The 24,468-nt window shown below is 42.0% G+C and overlaps 1 protein-coding gene across 1 annotated transcript in view; it reads right to left on the bottom strand.

Moving 5' to 3' along the window:
* PARP8 (poly(ADP-ribose) polymerase family member 8) overlaps positions 1–24,468 on the bottom strand; it is a 158,712-nt gene that overhangs the window by 63,214 nt on the left and 71,030 nt on the right. Inside the window, exons 3-8 of the mRNA XM_074952531.1 lie at positions 22,707–22,744; positions 20,881–20,970; positions 18,465–18,535; positions 14,419–14,496; positions 6,656–6,750; positions 153–213 (exon numbers count right to left, since the gene is read on the bottom strand). Of these exons, the coding sequence (XP_074808632.1) occupies positions 153–213; positions 6,656–6,750; positions 14,419–14,496; positions 18,465–18,535; positions 20,881–20,970; positions 22,707–22,744 (433 nt within the window). The remainder of the gene's footprint in view (positions 1–152; positions 214–6,655; positions 6,751–14,418; positions 14,497–18,464; positions 18,536–20,880; positions 20,971–22,706; positions 22,745–24,468) is intronic.

Below are 24,468 nucleotides of genomic sequence, written 5' to 3'. Positions count from 1 at the left end.
TTCCACTGAGAATTGAGTAGCAATCAATAATGTGACAGGAGCTTGTAAAGATCAAGAATCCAAAGAAGGGAAATCTCTGACAGAATCTCATATAGGACAGAATTAAATGGGTACTAATATTCATTATATAATTATATGATTAGATTACTTACATCAAGAAAGCTAACATCAATATGCAGATCAATGTCTACATCATCAATGGCTCCATATTCCCTGAAAGTAAAGAATTATATTACTTTCCAGCTACTGTTCAGCCTAAGAGCATCTATGAGAGGAGAGATCATATTAAGAATAAAATCAGTAATGGATATTAAAGTTCAAGTTAGGCGAACTTTTCCATAATGGGTGACTTTTTGCTGTATTGAAAGGGATCAACTAACAGCCTCTGCAAATAATACTCCAAGCCCTCAGTAACACAGATAATCACATCTGAGGAACTGCATAGCTCAAGGGAATTATAATGGGATAGTCTGTAATGGACATCACTGGGTAAATGACAGTTATTTACCTCTAGGTCACTGGTTCACATTTGGTTTTTAGTGACCAAAAGCCATTAACAACTCATGGCCGCAATGAAATGACAGCCTTTTTGTAATGAAGTGTTTGAATCCATTCCAGTTCTCAGTGAACAAGGTATCCACTCTGCTACAAACAGCATCATAACTGGTAAAGACTGAACAGGAACAGAAACTGAACCATCATTCACGCTTAAATGCTTGAGTTTGTTCCCCAAACAATAGATACGATTCACCTATGGAAACAGGCACAGATCTTTGTATAAGGCTCCTAGTAATGGAAAGTCTGTTATGAGTTGCATAAAGCACCTACAACCTCCCCCGTCCTGAGAGGCTTACAGGGGTCTAGCCCATCTCAGAAAGTGTGCAATGCTGGCTGGACAGCTGGGAGAAGAGGTTAATTAACTGCCTCCCTTTAACAGCTGCCACTGACAGAGCTTCTTTGGATACATTAATGGAGGTTAAAGCTCCCTTTGCCAAAGGAAACCTTCAATATTATAACCACTTGGCCTCCCTAGGGTGAATCCACCTATAACAGTGCAGGCCAGGCTGATGCAGGGAGGTGCTATTTGTGCCTCCCTGAACCTACAAGAGCACATCTGGCCTCATGTATCTATACCTCAGTTTTTTGCAGCTGTACCATATATACTGCACCCCATCTTGAATTACTGAATTCTATAAAACTCACTGGGAGCTGTACTGCATTGTACAAAGTTGGTCCCCGCAGAACCAAACTGGGGCACATTGGTCAGGCAGCATGGGGAAGTCTAAGCAGGTGTTGTTTGTTCTGGATTACTTTGAAGATAAAAGGGACTTCATTTTCCAGTAACATCAGTGTAACACTAAATTTACTTTACAAAAGGATTTTTTTTAAAGTTGTATTTTCCATCAGGTGCCACAATAGTAAGGTGCATCTGTATGGCCAACCCAGAACAAATTATAGTCCCTTTAAATGGTATTGATTTCATTAGGGAAAAAAATTTAAAAAGAAAAAAAATCCAAGAATTTGCACCACAAATCATAGTTCTGATGCATAATGCGCATCATGTTAAAAGCTGACTCCTTTAGTACAAGGAGACAAAAAGAAAACCAATTGGCTCCTTTCTGATTATTCAGATCTACTTGCCTGTATCTTTTCTGTATTCTGTGTGCTAGCATGATGGACAAAGTCTTTTGACTATAATCATAAAAGTGGATTTCAGACATTGGCTCAGCCTTTTATTCCTTTCTTTAATGAATTTATTTATTTATTGGTCTGGAGGTGGAGGGGGATGGTGGAATAAGGTAACAGTGCCAAATGAATCCTTTACCTAGTGTTCAACAACAAAGCAGCAGCTATATTGATATGGAACTGTCACTGAAAAAGTACTGGATGCCCTCTGATGCAGTTTTTAAAGTTTCTAAAGTTTGTGCAAGTTGAGCACACTTTTCTGAGAGCAGTAAAGTGTACAACGGTAGCAAAGTGCACAATACTAATGAAATGTATAATGGTAGGTTTCTTGATAAAGGGTAGAAAAACTGCTTGAACACGAGCTGTGTAAGCAGACTAATACTCTCATACTGATGCCAAAATGTTCTGCCTCCACTATTGCTCCAATGTGCCATATTTACTTCACATGTGGGCCAGACAGACCAAGACCCAGGACAACAGAATGGGTCAATTCTGCTCCCATTCATGTCAGTAGCAAACTCCCTTTGACTGGAGTAAGGGCAGGATCTTGCCTTAACTTCCAGTGGTCTATGGAGAGGGTTCAGAGAGGAAGGTTACACAGATGATTTCTGTAATATTTTCCTAATTTCATTTTTACTTTATTTGTTTATGTTCTGTTACAACTCAGGGAATGGGATCTTTCATCAACTGAACAATATTGAATGAATTCCCATATATCTGAAGTCTGTCTGTTTGTCAAATTTCAGACATTATCCTTGGCAGCCTAGAGACAAGTTTCAAGGAAGAGTTGACTGAATAGATGGGCATTTCTTTCATTTCATTTCAGAGAGGGTTATGGATTACAGCCTGAATTTTTATATGCTAAACGCTAAAATAAGGAAGAACTAAATCTCTAAAGATACCAAAAGACATTACGAGCCTTATAAATGTACCTAAGGGCTTCTCATTGACCTCTGCATTTAGACACCTCTGAAAATCCTCACTCTAAAGCCAAATAGTTCCTCTGTGGTACTAATGTACTAATGAAGAGGGATGCAAAAAGAAAGCCAGAGGTTTGGGGGCCTTTTGGGGGGAGGAGAGAAATCATACTCCTGTTCCTTCTCTGGGAAACCCTAAGGGCTACTAAAAAGAGTGTCTACAAACTGTTTCAGAAAAATGAAAAAAGCTAAGACCAAGGTGACAGGTGTAGTTGATGTGATGAAACACCCTCCTCCCCAACCTCCCCTCCCCCCCAAAACCCCCTGAATGTCTGTCTAGTATTTTGGAGAAACCGCTAAAGAATAACAGAACCTTGAAGACTACCCTGTAATGTCATCAAGGTCAGTGTTAGTTTGTGTTATCTCCCACATGCAGTTAGTGCTGGACTCCCCAAGGCGCAGTTTTAACTCGTGCACATAAGTATTTTAAAATGCTTGAACTTTCACATTTAATGTGTGATGGGTTTGCTTGTGCTGGTTCCTCTTTTGTATTCCCCTCTGATTTTTTGTCTCCTTTCAGTGACCTTCCCTCAGCATATCAAAAAACTGTTGAAAAATATAGGCTAGAACAACTAGCTTTCACGTACATTAGACATAAAATTTGTGTTATGTTCCTCTTCCACCTAAATTACTTAAGTGGACAGTATTTTAGAGCAGAATCAGCTGTGTTTTTTCATTAAATGGTCCCTCTTCAAACCATAATTGACCAGTGCTTGCTGTCACAAATAAATGGGATAGCTTTCTTTTCACCCCTTTTCCACTGCTTCCATAGTCTGAGGTAGAGGTGGTAAGAAAGACCTCCCTGCCAATCTATTAAATTTAACAGTGGCCTGAGACTGCATAAATTGACAATCATGCAAGAATTAAACCAAAAAATTAACTTTAACATTTGAAAATATGTTGTCAATATACTTCAAACTACAGCAGCAGACTGGCCTTGCAGACAATGGAAGGAACCAGCCCACAGGGCAATTGCTCAGCAGCTTAGTCCAGGCCTACATAGACACAAACCCTGATCCTTCAATGAACTTAGTGAAGGCAGAGCTTCATGAACCTGGAGCTGTATTGGCTTCATGGAACTCACTGCTGGAAAAGGGTCTAAATTTAAGATGTTGCAATACTGTGTGTACTAAGTAGCTAAGCTCACTAACATGTATTAAAATGCAACCAGTGCAAAAGGTCTCACATTTTTTATTAAATTGCTTGAAGAACCGAAGTCCAGATCCTGAAAGCCTATGAGCAATGCTTATTTATGCAAGCAGGACCATGAAACTGAATGAGACTATTAAAGTGCTAATATTACTCAAGTGAGTGAGTGTTGAAGGACTGGGCCTTCGAGCAAAATCCCACCATTAAATAAAAATGTAGGCAAAACAACAAAACACACAAAAGCTGAGTGAAATAAGAGAAGATAAAAAGGGTACAACCAAGGGATTTTCATGCTTTCTAAAGCCCACCCCCCATTCATAAGGGACTTTAGGGCTATCCCCCCTAATAAAGCTGCAGGAGCTAGGAAATACTTCTACCACGGCCTACAGCAAGGCAGGAGCAGATGTCATCCCATAGTCCTGATGTAGTAGTGCAGCTCTTGAGATCTTTCAAACAAACCTTCAAGAGGCTGGTCCCTCAATAATCACTGTGAACGGACTCTGAGGGGTTTGGTTCATGCGGCAAATAAACAACGTGTGAAGGGTTTGCCCACCTCTAGCATCCAGAGCTCCGTGATGAGGAGCTATATACCATGCATGCCTAGTGTCTGCAGAAACTCCTCTTTTTACCTTTAAAGTTCTCTGGTTGATCGATAATTAGACAGCTGGGGAAGAGGCAACCCTCACAGGGGATAAGTACACAGCAGCTGGGTGAGTGCTTCCCAGAATGGGCAGACAGACACACGTAAACTCTACTTGAGCTACCATGCGAAAAATAGCAGTGTGGCCATAGCAGCATGGGCAGCGACTCAGGCTAGCCCCCCAAGTATGTACCTAGGGGGTCAGGAGGGATTGTATTTGGGTGACTAGTGCTGCCACAGTCACACTGCTATTTTTAGCATGCTAGTTGGAGCAGAGCTAGTGTACGTCTATCTACCAACACTGGAAAGTGCTCTCCAAGCAGCTATGTAGACATGCCCTTAGATATAGTCTCATTCAGCGGTGCCCCAATGTCACTGTCAGCTGGATTTGGTGCAGTAAGGGAATTAGGATTAGAGTAGAGGATGAAATTGAATGCCTAACGTTGCATTTTGTGGTTGCCAAAGATATATGGGTATTCTCAACTGCTGAAGAACATAGGAGGCAGAAAAGTTTTCCACATGCCAGAAGCAGTCACAAATACCAAATTCTAACGAATTGAGCCCTAAGAGATGGCATAGCCCACAATGAAGCAGATTATTCAATAAATTAAATGCATTAACATTTTTAAAAGGTTATATTCATTGTTGTAATGTTAAGTGCCTGAGGGAACATATTATAAAGGTATACAGAGTTTCACACAGTGTAGCAGTTAACAGTCTGACAACTAAATGATTATCTCATTCATTTCTTAAGTCATGTACAACTGCTTGGATTTAAATTTCCAATGTCCTTTAAATCAACTGAATTTCCACTTAACTTCAAACGGCAGATAATGAAGACTTTTTTCTTTTAGGAATATCATCCAAGGAATTAAATATATGCCATTAAAATGTACACTTGATAAATTAAATGGGCACGTTATTCAGCAGCACCACACAACTTAGTTTTAAACAATATCTCTTTTCTTAGAATAAAATAGTTAACATATTATATAGGTTCATGGAAATTGTTATATGCAAATATGCAAGATGATCATTAGGTCCCGTGTAGTTTTTTATTTCTTGTCTCATATCATATTATCAAGGTGATATTTTCTCCATCACTTTGCAACCAGATGTGTTAAATCTTGCTTACTGGTCATAATGTATTTATCATTATTATTAAAATAATACCTCATGAAAACATTATGGACTACATGACAGAGCAAAGATAATTTAACAAATATTTTGAGTTATATTATGCTTAACAGTAATTTTAATCAAAATATAACAGCCCAATCCTGTCCCATTAAAGTTAAAAGCAACATTCTCATTGACTTTAATGTTTACAAGATGGTGCTTTAAGAAATTGTTCTGAGCATAGGCAGCTGTATTAGTAAGTTCAACAACACTACAAAGCAGAGCTCAGAATCATCACTGCTACATCATAATGTTCATTCACTTTCCTTTAGTTGATATAAATTATCCCCTAGAAATCTGTAGGTTATGACTAGGGCTTTGTTTATGTCACGGAGGTCGCAGAAGTGACAGATTCCGTGACTTTCCGCAACCTCCAAGACTTCTGCAGCTATCAATGTGGTTGACCCCAGGGCTGCCCAAGCAGCTGGCTCCTGCTGCTGGAGCGGCCATGGAGCCAGCTGCCCTGGCCACTGCTCAGGTGGTCCCGGGCAGTTGGCCCCGGGAACTGCCCGAGCAGCAACCAATGCGGCTGGCCCCGGGGACTGCCTGAGCAGTGGTCCCGGGGGCGGCCTCTGGCTGCGGTCTCAGGGTGGCTGGAGCAGCCACTGTTCAGCGTCCCCCGGCAGCTGGTGCCGCGGGCACCCCTCAGCAGCGGGCTCCCAGGGTACCCCCCTAAACGTCCCCCCCAGCAGCGTCTTCCTGGGGTGCCCCCCCCCAAGATTTAGTCAGGGGTATTTATAGTATAAGTCATCGATAGGTTACGGGCCATGAATTTTTGTTTATTGCCGGGCACCTGTCCATGACTTTTACTAAAAATACCTGTGACTGAATCGTCGCCTTAGTTATGGCCCTTTCTATAGTTTGTGATGGAGATCCTGCATAGAGGCCTATCGGCAACATGTCAGACATGCCAGAATATAGCCAACTAGCTTCCATTCCCTAAACACATGCTGCTGATTACCAATTTCATGTCCTTTTTCCAGCCACAGAACTGACAAGAATTTTACCCAATAAAATGATGTACCTGAGAGACACTGCGTTAGGCCCATAGATCTCTCTCACTGCTGTCAAATCAGCTTCCAGCTGTGGGTGCTTGTGAAGTTCTCCATCGTAGTTAACCTGCAGAAAAATGTAATATGGTGGGTGTTTTTATTTTATTTTTTTACTAGTAGCAACATTTTCATAGTATTCTAAGTGCAATGTGGTAGTGTTACTTAAGTTGTTTCGTGAATTTCATCTGGTCTTTTCTCTTCTACTGTTCGCCTCCATGTTCCATTGATGGTACTATACCAAAACACCATGGTACTATACCAAAATACAAGCTGCTGCTAAGGCCATATGAAAAAAAGAAAGGAAAAAATTGACAATGGGATTTTTGTGAAAAAAGTGAAAGCTTCACTTTCAATATTTCCTTTCCTATGAAGATAAAAGTCAGTCTGTTGGTGAGTTTATTTGGCATCTTAGCACTTGACCAATTTCATTTTTTTCTGGTGACAAACAAACTGGCTGTGCAATAGGAAAGGAGGAACTTATTTGCAAAAATTGTGTAAAACTGGCAAAATTCATTCCAAGTTCAAATACAGGCAGAGCCACCTCATTGTCCTCCTTCAAACTCTCCTTTGGCATGATGCCTACAAAAAACTTGAAAAGGCTAGGCCACTCGCATGCTGAGACCACTCTCTATCATACTGACCCGTGTTGTCTCATTGTTTCCTTGTACTCCCCCTTCTGTCTGTAACTATCTGTTTGCTCTTGTTTTATGCTTAGATTGTAAACTCTTTGGGACACAGACTGTCTTTTTTGCTGTTTTTGTAGAGTGTTTAGCACAAGGAGGTCTTGGTCCCTGACTCAGGTTCCTAAGCACTACAGTAATACAAGTAGCAGAAGTAGTAGTAGTGATAATAATAATAAATATATCTTATGGAAAAATCCTATTGAATTTAATAGGGATGAAATTTATGGGGATCTATAGAAACTACCCAAAAATATACTACGAAATCTTGGTCTCACTGAAGTCCTCCTTTCTTCCTAGATTTGTATAACTCTACTTGCTAATATTTCTCCAATCTAAAACCACTTCATTTTAAAAACAAAAATATAAACTGATAAAAAGTCACATGAGACAAGGAAATCAATCACCTCGAAAATAATTAATTAGGGATATAGTATATAATTTTCAAAAGCACCTAAATGACTTAGAACTCATCGCTATGTTATTATTACTGATAGCCTACAACACCATAACCCATATAGAGAAAAGTGACATGACCCAAGATAAAAAGAAAAGGAGTACTTGTGGCACCTTAGAGACAAACAAATTTATTAGAGCATAAGCTTTCGTGAGCTACAGCTCACTTCATCGGATACATACAGTGGAAAATATAGTGAGGAGATTTTATATACACAGAGAACATGAAACAATGGGTGTTACCATACACACTGTAACAAAAGTGATCAGAAAAGGTGAGCTGGGGGCAGGGGGAACCTTTTGTAGTGATAATCAAGGTGGGCCATTTCCAGCACTTTACAAGAACAGTAGGATGGGAAATAAACAAGGGAAAATAGTTTGCTTACAGACAGCCCCCCCAACCTGAAGCAAATACTCACCAGCAACCACACAACAAAAACACTAACCCAGGAACCTATCCTTGCAACAAAGCCCGTTGCCAACTGTGTCCACATATATATTCAGGGGACACCATCATAGGGCCTAATCACATCAGCCACACTAGCAGAGGCTCGTTCACCTGCAAATCTACCAATGTGATATATTCCATCATGTGCCAGCAATGCCCCTCTGCCATGTACACTGGCCAAACTGGACAGTCTCTACATAAAAGAATAAATGGACACAAATCAGACGTCAAGAATTATAACATTCAAAAACCAGTCGGAGAACACTTCTTTGGTCACTCGATTACAGACCTAAAAGTGGCAATTCTTCAACAAAAAAACTTCAGAAACAGACTCCATTGAGAGACTACTGAATTGGAATTAATTTGCTAACTGGATACAATTAAATTAAGCTTGAATAAAGACTGGGAGTGGATGTGTCATTAGACAAAGTAAAACTATTTCCCCATGTTTATTTCCTCCCCCGCCTCCCCTGCTGTCCCTCAGACATTCTTGTCAACTGCTGGAAATGGCCCACCTTGATTATCACTAAAAAAGGTCCGTCCCCCCAGCTCTCCTGCTGGTAATAGCTCACCTTTCCCGATCACTCTTGTTACAGTCTGTATGGTAACACCCATTGTTTCATGTTCTCTGTGTATATAAAATCTCTCCACTCTATTTTCCACTGTATGCATCCAATGAAGTGAGCTGTAGGTCACGAAAGCTTATGCTCTAATAAATTTGTTCGTCTCTAAGGTGCCACAAGTACTCCTTTTCTTTTTCGGACACAGACTAACACGGCTGCTACTCTGAAACATGACATAAGATAATCTTCCTTCTTTATTATTCCTCTTGAAAATATATGAATAATATAGTAGGAAATGTATCGTTGCACACCTCCATTGCATATGGAAGGTAGAAACAGCCAATGGAAGTTTAAGATCATAGAACAAAACAGATAGTTTGGTTAGACTGTATGAGGTCCAAATAAGTTATATTTGTCTATACTCTATAAGGATCTACAATATATCATTTTAAAGGTATCAGGTATTGTCCTTTAGGAAAAAATACTGTAATCCATAAATATTTTTACAGTTATAGTGAATGCCTATAGATGATGTGGTCACATTGTATCCTGTTACACTAGTTTAAATCTGGAGTAACTCTACAGAAGTCAATTTCCCCAGATTTGGACTAGTACAAAACGAAATGAGAGCAGAATTTGGCTTTGTCTCACAGAGAAAGGCAAAGAATGAAGCACTAGAGTCCAATTCTGCCCTTCAAATATCCATGTAGACTTCCCACTGACAACAGTTGTTGTTACACAGGCGTAACTGATGGCAGCACTGGGCCCTTGATTTGTACATCATATGTAGTAGGATTCTAAATCTGAGATTCAGTGGTCTGTATCAAGTCTGACATTTAGAGATGTGTATTTCAACTGAATTAAACAGTACTCATCTGATCCCCCTTTATAAGTGAAAATTAGCCAATGATAATTTGACCACATTTGGAATTAATCAAAGAATCTGAAGCCCATCTGAAACCCACCAATGTAGCAGCAGCACCAGGTTACCAGACGTACTAAGAACATTTAGAAAAGGGAGAGATCTGAGCTAGTGTATCACTGACTTATTCTGGTCACAGCTGGAAGGCGTAGCTCTGGAAAGAGTCTTGTTCCTATCCTCTATGCAGCAGAAGCTAGGGTCTAATATAGGGAAGGGAAAAAGGATGCTGCTGCTGGGGTACTGGCATTTTGCTGAGTCAGACAGAATCAGTTGTCAGGGAGAGGGTGAGTAAGGTGAGGGTGGCAGGACTCCCATCCCTACACATTCCCCATCAAGAAGTAGAAAAACTAGGACCCATCACTCTCTCAAGTTGCTGACATAATCATAAGCTCATCCTTTATTTTTTCATGTTAGATGAGGGAAAAACTATCTTTTTTTAAAATTAAAAATTCCGACACCACATATATATACTCCAGAGTTCTCAACCAGTAGTCCAGGGCCCCCTAGGGGGCCACAAGCAGGTTTCAGAGGGTCCACCAAGCATGGCCAGCATTAGACTTGCTAGGCCCAAGGGTAGAAAGCCAAAGTCCCAATGCATGGGTCTGAAGCTCAGGGTCCCAAGCCCTGCTACCTTGGGCTGAAGCTGAAGCCTGAGCAACTTAACTTCGCAGGGCCCCCTGTGGTGTGGGGCCCCAGGCAATTTCCCTGCTTGCTGATGCAGGCCCTGGCTTTGATATGCAGAAAAACAGTTGAGGCAAAGGTGGGTCGTGGAATTTTTATAGCATGTACTGATGATTATGGAGTAGTTCCTTATGAACAGAGAAGGGTGATCATCCTGTGAATCACAACATACTTGACTTGCCATCTTTTTTCTCCCTATTATATCAAGCATCACAAAAATCTGTCCAGAACAATATGTGGGTTGCCTGGTTCCCCAGTATAATGCTTCCCCAAACAATTTCTGGCAATGCATGGCTAAGGGCTGGAAAGGGCAGCAAATGCTGTGTTCCCCTATTGGCAAGGAGGAACACCATATTAGGATCATATAAGGTATTGCCCATCCCTGTGATACAGCCCTAGCCACATTTATGAACGTGCAGAAGTGAGTGGCAACTTTGACTAAAGGCAGAGGTTTTTTACAACTGCATCTGCAAGTTTACACCGTAAGAGCAGCATGAATAAGAACCAAAAGCAATGGTAAAAAAGAAAAGGAGTACTTGTGGCACCTTAGAGACTAACCAATTTATTTGAGCATAAGCTTTCGTGAGCTACAGCTCACTTCATCGGATGAAGTTCATCAGCTGTAGCTCACGAAAGCTTATGCTCAAATAAATTGGTTAGTCTCTAAGGTGCCACAAGTACTCCTTTTTTTTTTGCGAATACAGACTAACACGGCTGTTACTCTAAAAGCAATGGTGTTATTGTTCCAACAAGAGCTGATCTGCTGTTATCTTCTGCAAATGTACAGAGGGTAGAGATTCAAAGGAAGAGCTTATAAAGACTCTCACAGAGAGCAAGTATAAGAGTTAAAGGTCCCAAAAGTAAAAGGTCTGATAAGTTTGCCATATCTGAAAGGCTTGTCTCCACATTTAATCTCAGACATGATACAGATTTTTTTGTCCCAACATAACAACAATGGGTAAGAGCTCTTAAAAAGAGTTCAAAATATTTAGGAAGATAACTCCTAAATCCCATTTCAAAGAGGAGTGCATCAAAGCACATTAACAAACTGTGCATCAGCAGTGTTCACACAATTAGTCTGCAGCAAGCTAACACAGGGTAGATTCACACCCCACCTTGGCATGATTGAATTCTTAATGTAGACAAGCCCTCATTCCCACTGAAAATCAACAGGACTTAGGTGCCTAAGTCATTTAGCTACTGTTAAACTGTTTACCCAATTTATCTTTTGGGGAAATTTTATACAGGTGATGCAAACCTTTCCGCTATGGACCAAGACACTATGGGCATGTCCACATGTAGTACAGAGCTGCAGCGGCGCAGCTGTACTGAAGCAGCTGCGCTGCTGCAGCAGCACATCTAGTGAAGAGGCTTCATGCCAGCAGGAGAGAGCTCTCCTTTAGGCACAATAAAACCACCTCCAGAACAGAAGAAGCTATGTTGGTGGGAGAAGCTCTGTGCACACAAGCGTTTATGTTGGAATAACTTTTATCGCTCGGGGGTGGCTTATTCACACCCCTGAGAGACATAAGTTATGCCAACATAGGCTGTAGAGTAGACATAGCCTATGTCTTTTCTTTACCATCACTCCCAAACCCTTTCCTCTTTTCTACTTTCCCTTTTTCTCACAATCAAGTCTCTCATTGTTTCAGTTGTCACCAGTTAAAAATGGCAAGATTATCTTTGACTAGCAATTTCTTCTCCAGTTGTATTTCTCATGTGGTTAAATTGGCATTTATCACTTTCTAAACAGTTTGAGTATCTAGAAAGAAAGCATCAGGCAGACACTAAATTAGTCCAAACAAAAAAGGGCCATGTTTGTATAATTCAATGACTGTGTTGAAAAAAAGATGTAGAACCAGAAATTACTGAACCAAAATTGGTGTATCAGATATTAGGCATACTCAATAGACAAAATAATGAGGGGATGTGCTATTCCACTGATCACTGCCTTTTTTGGGTTCTTAAAGATAAAGCCTAAAGGAGAAGAATACAGAAGACCAGATGGAGGCTACTGGCATGAGTGTCACCATTGGCTGCCACCCCTACCATCTCCCCAGATCTTCTTTGTCTTAATCCTGATGGCCAAAGAGAGGGACACAGATAACATTGCCACCTCTACCAGCTCCAGCAGAATCCAAAACACCACTTTGGATGAAATAGGACAGGATTTTAACAAGAGCAGCAGCAACAGCCACTCCAGCTCATCTCAACTAACTTCTTCTCTTTTATCCAAAAGGAAGGCATTACCTTCTCTGATACCATCTAAGAGATAATCAAACAAGGTTTTTATTTTTTTCCTTTTAAAACTCTTTCCAGATAAAGGGAAAGGGAACAAGAAATGTCATCAGAATGAAAGCTTTACTTAGTACTTTACATGTAAAATGCTTTAACTATTTTCTCTTCTTCTCTATATCTTTAATAAAAGGTTAAAAGGCTTTTTAATGGTGTCTTTGCCATTGTACTAAGCAGGCTGAGGTCTCTCTATGCCAAACGCCAGACCTTGTTTAACACTGTTTAATAATAGTCAGTGACTGGTTATGTTAACACCTTTGGTCCATTTATTCTATCTAAATTAACATAACACTTCCTTATGGGGCTTGTCTATTACTTGTCTTCCTATTTGCTCCCTTCATTCATCTCACACTTCTTCTATTGCCTTAATTCTTCATGCTTTTCTTTTCTACACACAACTCTTTAGAACTCACTTTCTCTTTCTGTGGGCATGTCTTCATTATGGAGCTAAATGGGCGCTGCTGCAATCGATGTGGTGGCATTGATTTAGTGAGTCTGGTGAAGACGTGCCAATTCGATGGGAGAGTGCTCTCCCATTGATTTCTGTACTCCACCTCCCCGAGAAGTGTAAGGTAAGTTGGCAGGAGAGTGTCTCCTGTCGACACAGCACATTGTAGACACTACGGTCAGTGGATCTAGCCACGTCGACTTTAGTTACGTTATTCACGTACCCGAAGTAATGTAGCTTATATCGATTTACTGCAGTAGTGTAGACCATGCCTCACTCTCTCAATTTCTACTCCATCTCATAACCTGTTTCTTTTCCTCTCATTAATGCACTTCTAATGATCTCTCGTCTTATCTCTTCCTCTTTTTGCTTACCCAATATTTTGTACTCATTCAGGACAATCACAGCTGTTGATTTTTTTTGCTTTTGGTGATTACTGTATTTTATTCCCCTCTCTCTTTCCATGGAGCCAGGGTGCTACATAAATAGAATGTAATGTTACCAGTTCAAACACAATCCAGGCAAATATTGACCAAAACCTGTTACTATTTAACAGCTAATTGGTAGCTTATGGAATGGTGTTCTCAGTCTGATTGCTGGTGGCCGAGTGCCTATATAACAAAAACCACCCCCACAAATGAACACTGTTTGCATTTATTGGTCCCTTAGTTGATGATTTCTGGACATCAAGAGTAAAGAGAGTGCCCTAGTTAAACACTCCATTGACCTCTCAAAAGAAACAAGTACAAAGGGAACATTTTAATTTCCAGTAGGGACTAGGATATGATAATAAATAATTCTGCTAAGGGAACAAGAGGGAAATATACAGAGATATATATTTTTTTTAAATCAGCTTCTCTCTAGGTGAATTAGACTACAGAGCTCAGGAAGGATAAAATTTAGTGTAATATAGATCACAAGAGTTTTGTAGCTTCCGCTTCTACTGTTAAAATGCAGTGCTATTATTTTTTACCAGATGACAACCTCAACGCATAAGAGTTTACAACCCCATTTTGCTCCACTGATGTCAATAGGATATATGCTTTATAGAGGGAACAGTTATTTCCTGGAAGCTAAAAAATAGATCCCATTTTAAAAAACATCCAAGTTACAATTAGTTTTCTTGTCCTTACAACTGCACAAATTTGAAGATCAATATAAAACACAAAATAAATCATCTCAGAAGCCTTCAAATGACATTGTTTGCAACTTTAAAATTATTGGGAAAATGCTCTCCCTTACCTGTCCCCCATAATAAAACTCTTCAGAATCATTATCTCCTTCAGAATCTTCTTCAACTGCACTATTGTGCCTCGAGTCCTTATTTAAATAAATAAATAAATGTTAACAAATGAAACAGGAGAATTACATTTGCTTTTCTGCTTTTTGTAATTATGTATGTTACAAATAAACACTTCACACACTTTAGAGTTTTCTTTAGTAACGTATAGGCAAGAGGATTGTGGGCCTGACTGAAACAATGAATGGCAAAATTCTACTGTCCCCGTATAGGTAGGGCCCAACCAAATTCATGGCCATGAAAAATGCATCACAAACCGTGAAATCTCATCTCCCCCTGTGAAATTTGGTCTTTTGGGTGCTTTTACCCTATACTATACAGATTTAATAGGGGAGGCCAGTGTTTCTCAAATTGCGGGTCCTGGCCCAAAAGGCAGTTCCAGGGGGGGTGGGGTGTCACAAGGTTATTTTAGGGGGGTTGCGGTACTGCCACCCTTACTTCTGCGCTGCCTTCAGAGCTGGGCAGCCAGAGAGCAGCAGCTGTTGCCCGGGCATCCAGCTCTGAAGGCATCGCCCCGCCATGCCAGCAGCAGCACAGAAGTAAGGGTGACAACACCATTCCATGTTGCCCTTTACTTCTGCGCTGCTGTTTTCAGAGCTGGGCGTCTGGAGAGTGGTGGCTACTGACTGAGGGCCCAGATCTGCAATCTGCAGTGCAGAAGTAAGGGTGGCAATATCATACCATGCCATCCTTACGTCTGCGCTGATGCTGGCTGTGTCTCTGCCTTCAGAACTGGGCTCCTGGCCAGCAGCCACCACTCGCCAGCTGCCCAGCTCTGAAGGCAGCGCCGTCGCCAGCAGCAGTGCAGAAGTAAGGGTAGCAGTACCGCAACCCCCCCTACAATACCTTGCGACCCCCCCACAACTCCTTTTTGGGTCAGGACCAGTGTTCCCTCTAATTTTTTACGTCCATGTGCAAATGAATTTTGTTATATGCACCAATATGGAGGTGATGTATGACACATCACCCTCATATTGGTGTACATAACAAAATTCATATGGTGGGGCCAAGGGGTTCTGAGTGTGAGAGGGGACTCAGGGTTGGGGCAGAGGTTTGGGTGAGGGAGGATGAGGGCTTTGGCTGGGGGTGCAGGCTCTGTGGTGGGGCTGGGGATGAGGGGTTCAGGGTGCGGGAGGGGGCTCAGGGCTGGGGCAGAGGGTTGGGGTGCGGGCTCTAGGGTGGGGCCGGGGATGATGGGTTTGGGGTGCAGGCTGCCCCTGGGCTGCAGTGGGGAGAGAGAAGACTCCCCCGAGCCCTCTCTCGCCACAGCAGCTTGGGGCCAGGGGAGAGGCGCCTCTCCCTGGCCACGCCAGCTTCGGCGGGGCTCGGCCAGGCCGAGGGAGGGGCTCCTCGCCCCCAGCCAGGGCTGGTCCATGCTGGGGCCGTTGGGGCGGGGCGGCTCTCCCGCTACTGCAAGTCCGCACTGGTGCTTGTGCCGGCGGGGAGGGGTGCCTCTCCCCACCAAGGTAGGTCCGTGCTTTGGCAGGCGGGGAAGGGCGCCTCTCCCCGCCACAGTCCTGAGCCCCTGTGCGGGGCTTAATAGGCAGCTACGTGGCCACGCAGCTTAGAAGGAACTTAGGTTAGGAGCCGTACAATTACAACACTGTGAAATTTCAGATTTAAATAGCTGAAATCATGACATTTACAATTTTTAAAATCTCATCACCATGAAATTGACCCAAATGGACCATGAACTTTGTAGGTCTCTACCTAGAGGACATTAACCTATTGTATTCTGGCAAGTCAACTATAATAGTCTATATTAATTCGTCAACAACATAAATAACACTTAGATTTTACATAACAACATTCATCTTCAAATAACCTTTAAAAGAATTAACTTATTAATTTACACTCACAATAGGGACGACTCATAGAAAAAGGTACCATTTTATCAACGTAAGTTAGAAAGTCACACTTTAGTTCTTGCTTAATGTCATTCAACTGCTTAAGGACATTATTGCTTGTTTCCCACAATCCATTTGTCATTCACAGCCCGTCTGTTAACAGGAGCTCACATAAATTGAATACTTGATAAAATCATAAAGACTAAATTCTCCTATTTGACCCACACTTTATCTATTGCACATTTTGCATTCACAGGAGGTACAAAACTTCCATAATGACCCAGAAATCAACTGTGTGAATTGAACAGAATTTTTCCTTTAATCTTATATATTCAGAAAAGTTCAGATATACTTTTGCCACCAATTCCATGGCCTCATATTCTAATCTTATCTCCTTACCTCTGCCTGTAAATTCATACTATATGCTGTGCATGTGTATACTGAGTGAAAATCGTATTTTCAGCCAATTTCATAGCAATTTTAAGAATTTTTTGCTGGTATTTTACTGAAGAAAAACAAAAGGATGTATTCAGTTTCCTCTGCCTAATAATAACCTTAGCTCCATGGGAAGCATGCTGCAAATATAAACAAAATAAATACACCGACAACACAAACAAAGAAAAATGAAACTCCTCATACTAGAAGAGTAATAAACTCATCATATATGATATAATCACACAATGAAGTAAAGACTATGATTGTCTGGCTCACAGACATGGTTGGTGTTAAAGATTTTCATTAACAGGGTTTCTTAAATAAATGTCTTACTTGGATCCTAATTCAATTTAAAATTTATAAAAAGTTCAATTTCTTTGCCATGAAAATTAAACCTATCTCAAGCTTTTAATCGTGAAAATAAATCTAACTTCAACTAACATTTTTAAAAATAAAAATATTTCTTCACCAGGAATGTACTCCACAATACTTTGCAATTTGTGACTGTTTTGGTTCTCTAAGCTTTAAAGATCATTGAATAAAATTCTGTGATAGTGCAAGTCAAAAATTTCCACTGCAACTTCTTATATCAAATAAGGCCCTATATGCTGCAAACACAACCACATCAGGAAATCTCGCTGCAACAGGGCTGTCCTCTATCTCAGTATAAAACGTGATGAAACCAGCAAACCATTACAACCAAAAGTAGACTACACTTCAGGAACTTATCCTTATTTAAGAAAGCATTTAACATTAAACATGTGCTTTAGCACTTTCCTGAATCAGGGCCATAAAGTGCTTAAGCCCTTTCATTACAGTGGCAGTAATGTGGTATAAGCAGTATGCTTGGTAATATGGGTTTGCCAGACTGCGTGTGTGTCAGTTTTCACCAAAGATTTCATCTTAATGCTGTTTCTTAACTAGGTTATGTCCTTGATCAGACCTAGTTATGAAACGAAGTATAAATTACACACTGGAATCATGGGGCCTGATACTCCAAAAAACACCTATTGTTAAGTCTGTCATGAACAGGTCCATTGACTTCAATGAGACTGTCATGCTCACATTAGTAAGCACTAAGCTAGGAAGAGAATGTTTGAAATATCTGGTCCTGTGCATAAGACCAAGTTAGGAGACAATTGCTTTGTGACCAGCTTCTCTGACACAGTTGTACTTCCAAGGCAGAAAGCGTCTATTTTATGGGAAAGGTTCAGTCATCCTAGATTGATAACACTTTGCATATCTTTTAACAACCTCCTTGCAAAACTATAGATTGTTTGTGTACATCTGGAGTGAAATCCTGACCTCTTTGATGTCAACGGCAAAAGTCTCATTGACTTTGGTGGGGCCAGAATTTTATCCTTGTGTTTATTTTAACAAATTAAATGCAAAAGAAATATTAAGTTATGTTTTGTAGTTTCAAAAAGAAAAGGAGTACTTGTGGCACCTTAGAGACTAACAAATTTATCTGAGCATAAGCTTTCGTGAGCTACAGCTCACTTCATCGGATGCGAAGTGAGCTGTAGCTCACGAAAGCTTATGCTCAAATAAATTTGTTAGTCTCTAAGGTGCCACAAGTACTCCTTTTCTTTTTGCGAATACAGACTAACACGGCTGCTACTCTGAAACCTGTCGTTTTGTAGTTTGTTACTCTACCTTCCAATGAAAATATGTATAAGGACTACATTAATAAAGCAATACCATACCTCTCCATTTTCCCTCTGTAATTTTGATTTTATAGATAAGCAACAGTTAACATCACTGGTTTTTCTTAATTCTAAAAAAAATAAATAAAAAGGAAAATAGTTAATAGCCATGACAAATCTAAAATCATTTTATTTATGTAATTAAAAACAGAACTGAAATCATAATAGTAGTAGTAGTAGTATTTGCATTACTGTAACACCTAGATGCCTCAGTCATGGACAAGGACTCCACTGTACTAGGTGTTGTACAAACACAGAACAAAAAGACTGTCCCTGCTCCAAAGAGCTTACAATCTAGCAATATAAAAACAAGAAGCCAAGATGCCTCAGGAATCCATGATTCTACAATAAAGGATGCTGCATAAATAGATATTTCCCCATCACTTTTATTTACTTGTAAACTAGACTTAAGCTATGTCCACACTTACGGAGGTGTGTAGAGTACAGGACCTGCATATGTAGCTACTCACTTCAGTGAACGGCAGGCTGTGTCCACACTTGGCACTGCGGTGTGTGGTTGTATGCCACAGTGAAAGGCTCTGGCCAACGTGTAGACAACAGGGAAAGGCTCCAGCAGAGGGCAGGCAGCAGGACATTATAATAGCCAGGTAGATGCCCTGGGAGGCACTGCTTGGGAGTTTAGAGAGGCATGTAGAGTATATACTCTGGAGGTTCAGGTGTGTAGGACACTCTACTATACTTGCCCAAGCCATGCCTCACTGTCTACGCTGCTATTTATAGATGTGCTAGCTGGGCGTGCCATGTCTGTACTCTACATGTCACCGTAATTGGGTGCCATTTTAAATTTCTTCTATGCTGGAATGTTACAAGATGACAATTGAGATATTGATTTTAATCGGATTTTACATAGAATAAAAGAAACTGGCAAAATAAAGTCACTTCATTTTCTTTATGAAGACAAAGGTTTTGTTTTGACTTTTAATATAAAATTTCACACTTGATTTAAAATATTATAACACGAATATCTTTGAAGAAAAATATTTATCTTAAAGGCCTGATTAGGATCTCATAGCTGTTTTGCTTCTCTGTAACTCCACTGATTTACATCAGTTTAAGTGAGATCAGATTTCAGGACTAAAATGTTTGCTTTCTAGCAACTTTGTAACAGTTTTCCATTCCTGCACCAAGAGTATATTTTTCAGGATAATTCTACGTTAAACACAAAAGACTATGTTAAAATAACATTATTAAGGTTGCAAAATCAAGCACTCAAAAGTTAGGAAATGACAGAATTAAGGTTGCCTGTGCAGTCTCCTTTCTACCCACTGGCTCCCAGTCCCCCATCCCCATTCCCTGTTTCCTTCCCAGGCTTCCAGTCCCAGTCTCCTTGTCCAGCTAGTCGCAGTTCCCTTTCCCAGCCAATCCCAGCTTGTCCCCCAGCTCTGAGTCTCAGCCTCTACCCCTGCCTCTCATCCCAACCCAGCTCCAACGCCCAGTTTTCTTCTCTCCTCCTGGCAGCTTCCAGTTACAATCTCCCACTACCCCCAGGATCCCAATCTACTCCTGCCACTCCAGTTCTTGTCCCCTCTGCGGTCCAATTTGACAGCTTCCTCCTCCACACCGCCTGGGTCCTGCAGTGGAGTCACTGAGAGCACAGAAGAGAGAATTTTCCTACTCTCAGTTCACATGTCCAAACCCAAACCCAGCACAGCTTGCAGCACCTCAGAGCTGCAACTGCAGGGAGTCAGTCCTGTGCTGCAACACGCTTAATGTGGACAGGATATTTAAGGAATTTAGCAGCTGAGCATATATGAACTGCGATTTTTAAAAGCTTATAACTTAGCCAAATGTGGGCAGATTTTCATGGGGTTGGTTGGCAAAACGTACATCCCTGACACTACCTGGGCAAATGTCAAGTCTCTGCTCCAAAGCATGAGGTTGCTAGAGCTTTTCAAAGATAAGGGTGATGGAATTTTTTAACATGGTCAAAACAATGTGTTCTTCCCTAGCTTTGTTCTCGAAAATGGCTAAACCATCTTTGCTGAACATTTAAAAAAATTCAGCCTGAGGTAGATACCTGACATAGAAATGTTCATCCCAAATGGTTAAAGTTTAGCAAAGTGATAAGCAAATGAAAATGAGGTCTTACAAAGGGAAGTGCTGGGCAGCCTTAATGATCAGCAAATGTGTCCCATTGCATTCAAATAGGATTGCTTTAGCATGATTGCAAGCCATGGAATGAGTAAAAAACATACATTGCCTATACACTCCCCAAAAGAAATATTTTAGTTGCTTCTATTCCAAAAGGTATGACCATACCCAACAATGAGCTTGTGAGAAAACTACAAGATGCACAGCAATCCGTATTGGCATATCATCTTTTATTTATGGGCAGTATCCTGCAGTCCCCCACAAAACTTTAACTTGAAAAATCATTTGTGACTCTTAATATTACCTGTTGCGATTCTATGGAAAATTACTGGAATTGATTCTGTTGTAACTAACACATCTTCATCATTATCTGAACTGGAAACATATGTGTTATCTATAAAAGAGAAACAGTTCTTAGGATAATGGGTACATAATAAGGGCCTGATCCACAGTCCAATGACACCATCCAAGCAGCCTCCCAGGCTGCCCCACTGGTATGCTTCCATAAGTGACATAAAGGAACTACTTCCTATCTGTGGGTCTGCTTTGTGCACTGAAGTGCCTAAATATGCAAAACATGTAAAGGGTAGGAGAAAGGAAGGTTAACGTCCTTTGGCCCTGATCTTGCAATGAGCTCTAAGCAGGATGGACCTCCTGTGCCACGCAGAGTCCCACTGAAGGCAATGCATTGGTCCAGTGATCCACTTCTCGCAGGACTGGGTCTTTCAACCATAAATACATGGTGCTCATTTGGCATCATCACAGCATGTGTTAGTTAACACAACATACAAAGATCAATGGAACAATAGGCAATAACATTTCTACGTCAGCCAATGTGTATCATTATGGACATTTATTTACTGGCAAAATACTCAATGTCTCCTACAGGAGTCATGCAGATACACTGTATCGATTCATATTACTGGAACTTTAGTATACTCATTGACAGTATATGCAGCTCTTTTGGAGCATAATTATCCTAATATTATGTACAATTATGAGGAAATGGTTTCAAAGATCATGCTCAGTGCCATTAATACTACATCTAAAAGTATCAGTGATACTTTCAAGATTTTAGCAATGTATAAACAATGTGGAGACACCCTTACTGTTTAAAACAGTTTTAGTTTCACTTACAATTATGAAACTTTTCAATAGCTGCCACTACTGACAGTTGCCGCATCACATTGGTTCAGGGACTTAAGCTTAATGTTCAGCTGTTTCCAATCACTCAGAGATTTGTGAAGCAATTCATTCAGTTTTAGGTGATGATTTCAACATTGTTACTAGTGCCATAGTGGTGATGTGACATAGGTAACAGATGTACCTGATGTAACTGATGTACCCATAATTCCCTGAGCTGTTCCTATAATATCTACAAATTTACCTGCTGAGGATTCTCCTTCAGTCTAATTAACACCCAAACATCTAGGGCAACAATCTGTTCTGGGTTATTAAACATACTAGCAGTCTGTTTGGTGATCACAGTCTATTCTTGCTCTGCATGGGCACATGGATCTACTCTTACCTATAAATTAGCAAGATTAGGGCCTTAGTCATTTGTTTAGGAGTTTTCTAAAAGGTGGAATACACATTAAAATGAAAAATATTACAAAAAGAGCATACAGATTCTTGTCACTTATAGCAGTTTTGACCTTTAAGACATATTATGTCTTGATCCTAAAAGATGCAGCACTGATGCAACTAAGCACCTAAGCACATGCTTAAGATTAAGAACACGAGTAGTCCCATTGACTTCACAAACATGTTTAAGTGCTTTGTTGAATCAGGAGCCAGAATGTTCAGCCCTTTACTGGATCGAGCCATATATTTCATAGCAAACAGGAGTTAGGTTGTTTTTAGATTATCATCATTGATGGCTTTAGACATGGTAAGCGTCACAACCCCCTTCTCGCTAAACTTGTGAATCAGGTTTTCTCACCCTGACCTGGCTGACAAATCAAGGCTGAAAAGGAGGAATGACTGTGAAAACAATCTAACTAACAGGAAATAATTAGCTAAAAGAAGCTCCTAGAACACATTAATGCACTTTCAAATATCTTCATCTGAACCTCTGAATATTGCTCTAACAATGATATTTGCTTCAAGCACAAGAATGTAGCACTGTACCTGGATAATCCTCCGAGACATGTACTGAATAGGATATGCTGAAAGAAACAGAAAAAGAAAGAAACAAGGGTGTTAATAACAATAACAGTTAGCATAAGAATTTTTCTACTTCTGTATTATCTGTTTATTTATAGATTTCTGACAGCTTCTAAGACAGGAGGCAACAGCTACTTTGACAGCTTTTGAAGTGCTTAGCTAAAAAAATGTAATGCCCCATTTCAAAGGTTTACTTCTGCTAAAGCAGCTCAGGTCTAAATTAAACTGTCTTAAAAATATCATGATTTCATTACAAAGTGTTCTCTCTACAGTAATATTTCACTGCCTCCATTGAGCCTACTATGTTTTATTTGTTTAAATGTATACATATGTCCCAATACTACAATTAGTTCCATGTGGGCATAACACTGACTTCAGTGGGATTGTATAGGTGTAGAACAGGGGTCTCAAACACTCAGCCCGTGGGCCGCATGCGGCCCGCGGGGTTATTTTCTCTGGCCTGCCAGCTCCCTGCAGCCCCCGCAGCATTTACCTAGAGCGGCTCCAGCCCGGCGTGCACCGGGGGCAGGGCAGGCTCCCTCCCTGCTTGCCCTGCCCCCGCGCCGCTCCGGGAAGTGGCCAGGACCTGGGGGAGGGGCACAGGGGTCTGTGTGATGCACTGGCCGCTCCTCCAGGTACCTCCCCCAGGTCCCGGCCGCTTCCCGAAGCAGCGTGGGGGCAGGGCAGGCAGGGAGGGAGCCTGTCCTGCCCCCGGTGCACGCTGGGCCAGAGCTTCGGGGGAGGTACCTGGAGGAGCGGCCAGGACAACACACAGACCCCTGTGCCCCGCCCTCCCCCAGGTCACGGCCGCTTCCTGGAGCGGTGCGGGGGGCATTGCAGGCAGGGAGGGAGACTGCCCTGCCCCCCAGTGCACGCCGGTCCGGAGCTTCGGGGAAGGTACCTGGAGGAGTGGCCAGGGCAATACACAGACCCCTGTATCCCCCCTCCCGCAGGTCCCGGCCGCTTCCCGGAGTGGCGCGGGGGCAGAGAAGGCAGGCAGGGAGCCTGCCCTGCCCCCGGTGTGGGCTGGGCTGGACCCGCCCCCCGAACCGCTCCTGCAGCTGAACCCCTGCCCTGAGCCCCCTGCTTCACCACACACCCCTCCTGTACACTGACCCCCTGCCCTAAGCCCCCTGCCGCACCCCTCCTGCACCCCAACCCCCTGCCCTGAGCCCCCTGCTGCACCCCGCACCCTTCCTGTACCTCAACCCCCTGCCCTGAGCGCCTGCTGCACCCTGCACCCTGAACCCCTGCCCCACCCTGCACCCCCACCCTCTGCGGCACCCTGCACCCTCCTGCACCCTCTGGGGGCAGGGAGGGGGCAGAGCTGGGGTGGGGATTTCAGGAAAGGGGCAGGGAAGGGGTGGGAAGAGGCGGGGCCCCACAGAAGGGGTGGAGTGGGGGCGGGGGCGGGGCAGCGGGGGGGTGGTGGTCAGTGGTGTGGCCCTCGGGCCAATGTACTAGTCCTCATGTGGCCCTCGTGATCATTTGAGTTTGAGACCCCTAGCGTAGAACAATGGTGGGCAACCTGCAGCCTGTCAGGGTAATCCACTGGCAGGCCGCCAGACCGTTTGTTTACCTCTGCACGGCGGCCCAGAGCTCCCAGTGGCTGTGGTTCACCATTCCTGACCAATGGGAGCTGATGGAAGCGGCGGCCAGCACGTCCCTGTGGCCTACACCACTTCCCGAAGCTATCATTGTCTGGGAACAGTGACCCGCAGCCACT

Source organism: Natator depressus, chromosome 5 (genome assembly GCF_965152275.1).
Source record: "Natator depressus isolate rNatDep1 chromosome 5, rNatDep2.hap1, whole genome shotgun sequence".
In the NCBI taxonomy this organism is placed as follows: domain Eukaryota; kingdom Metazoa; phylum Chordata; order Testudines; family Cheloniidae; genus Natator; species Natator depressus.
This window is presented reverse-complemented; position numbering and strand designations above follow the sequence as displayed.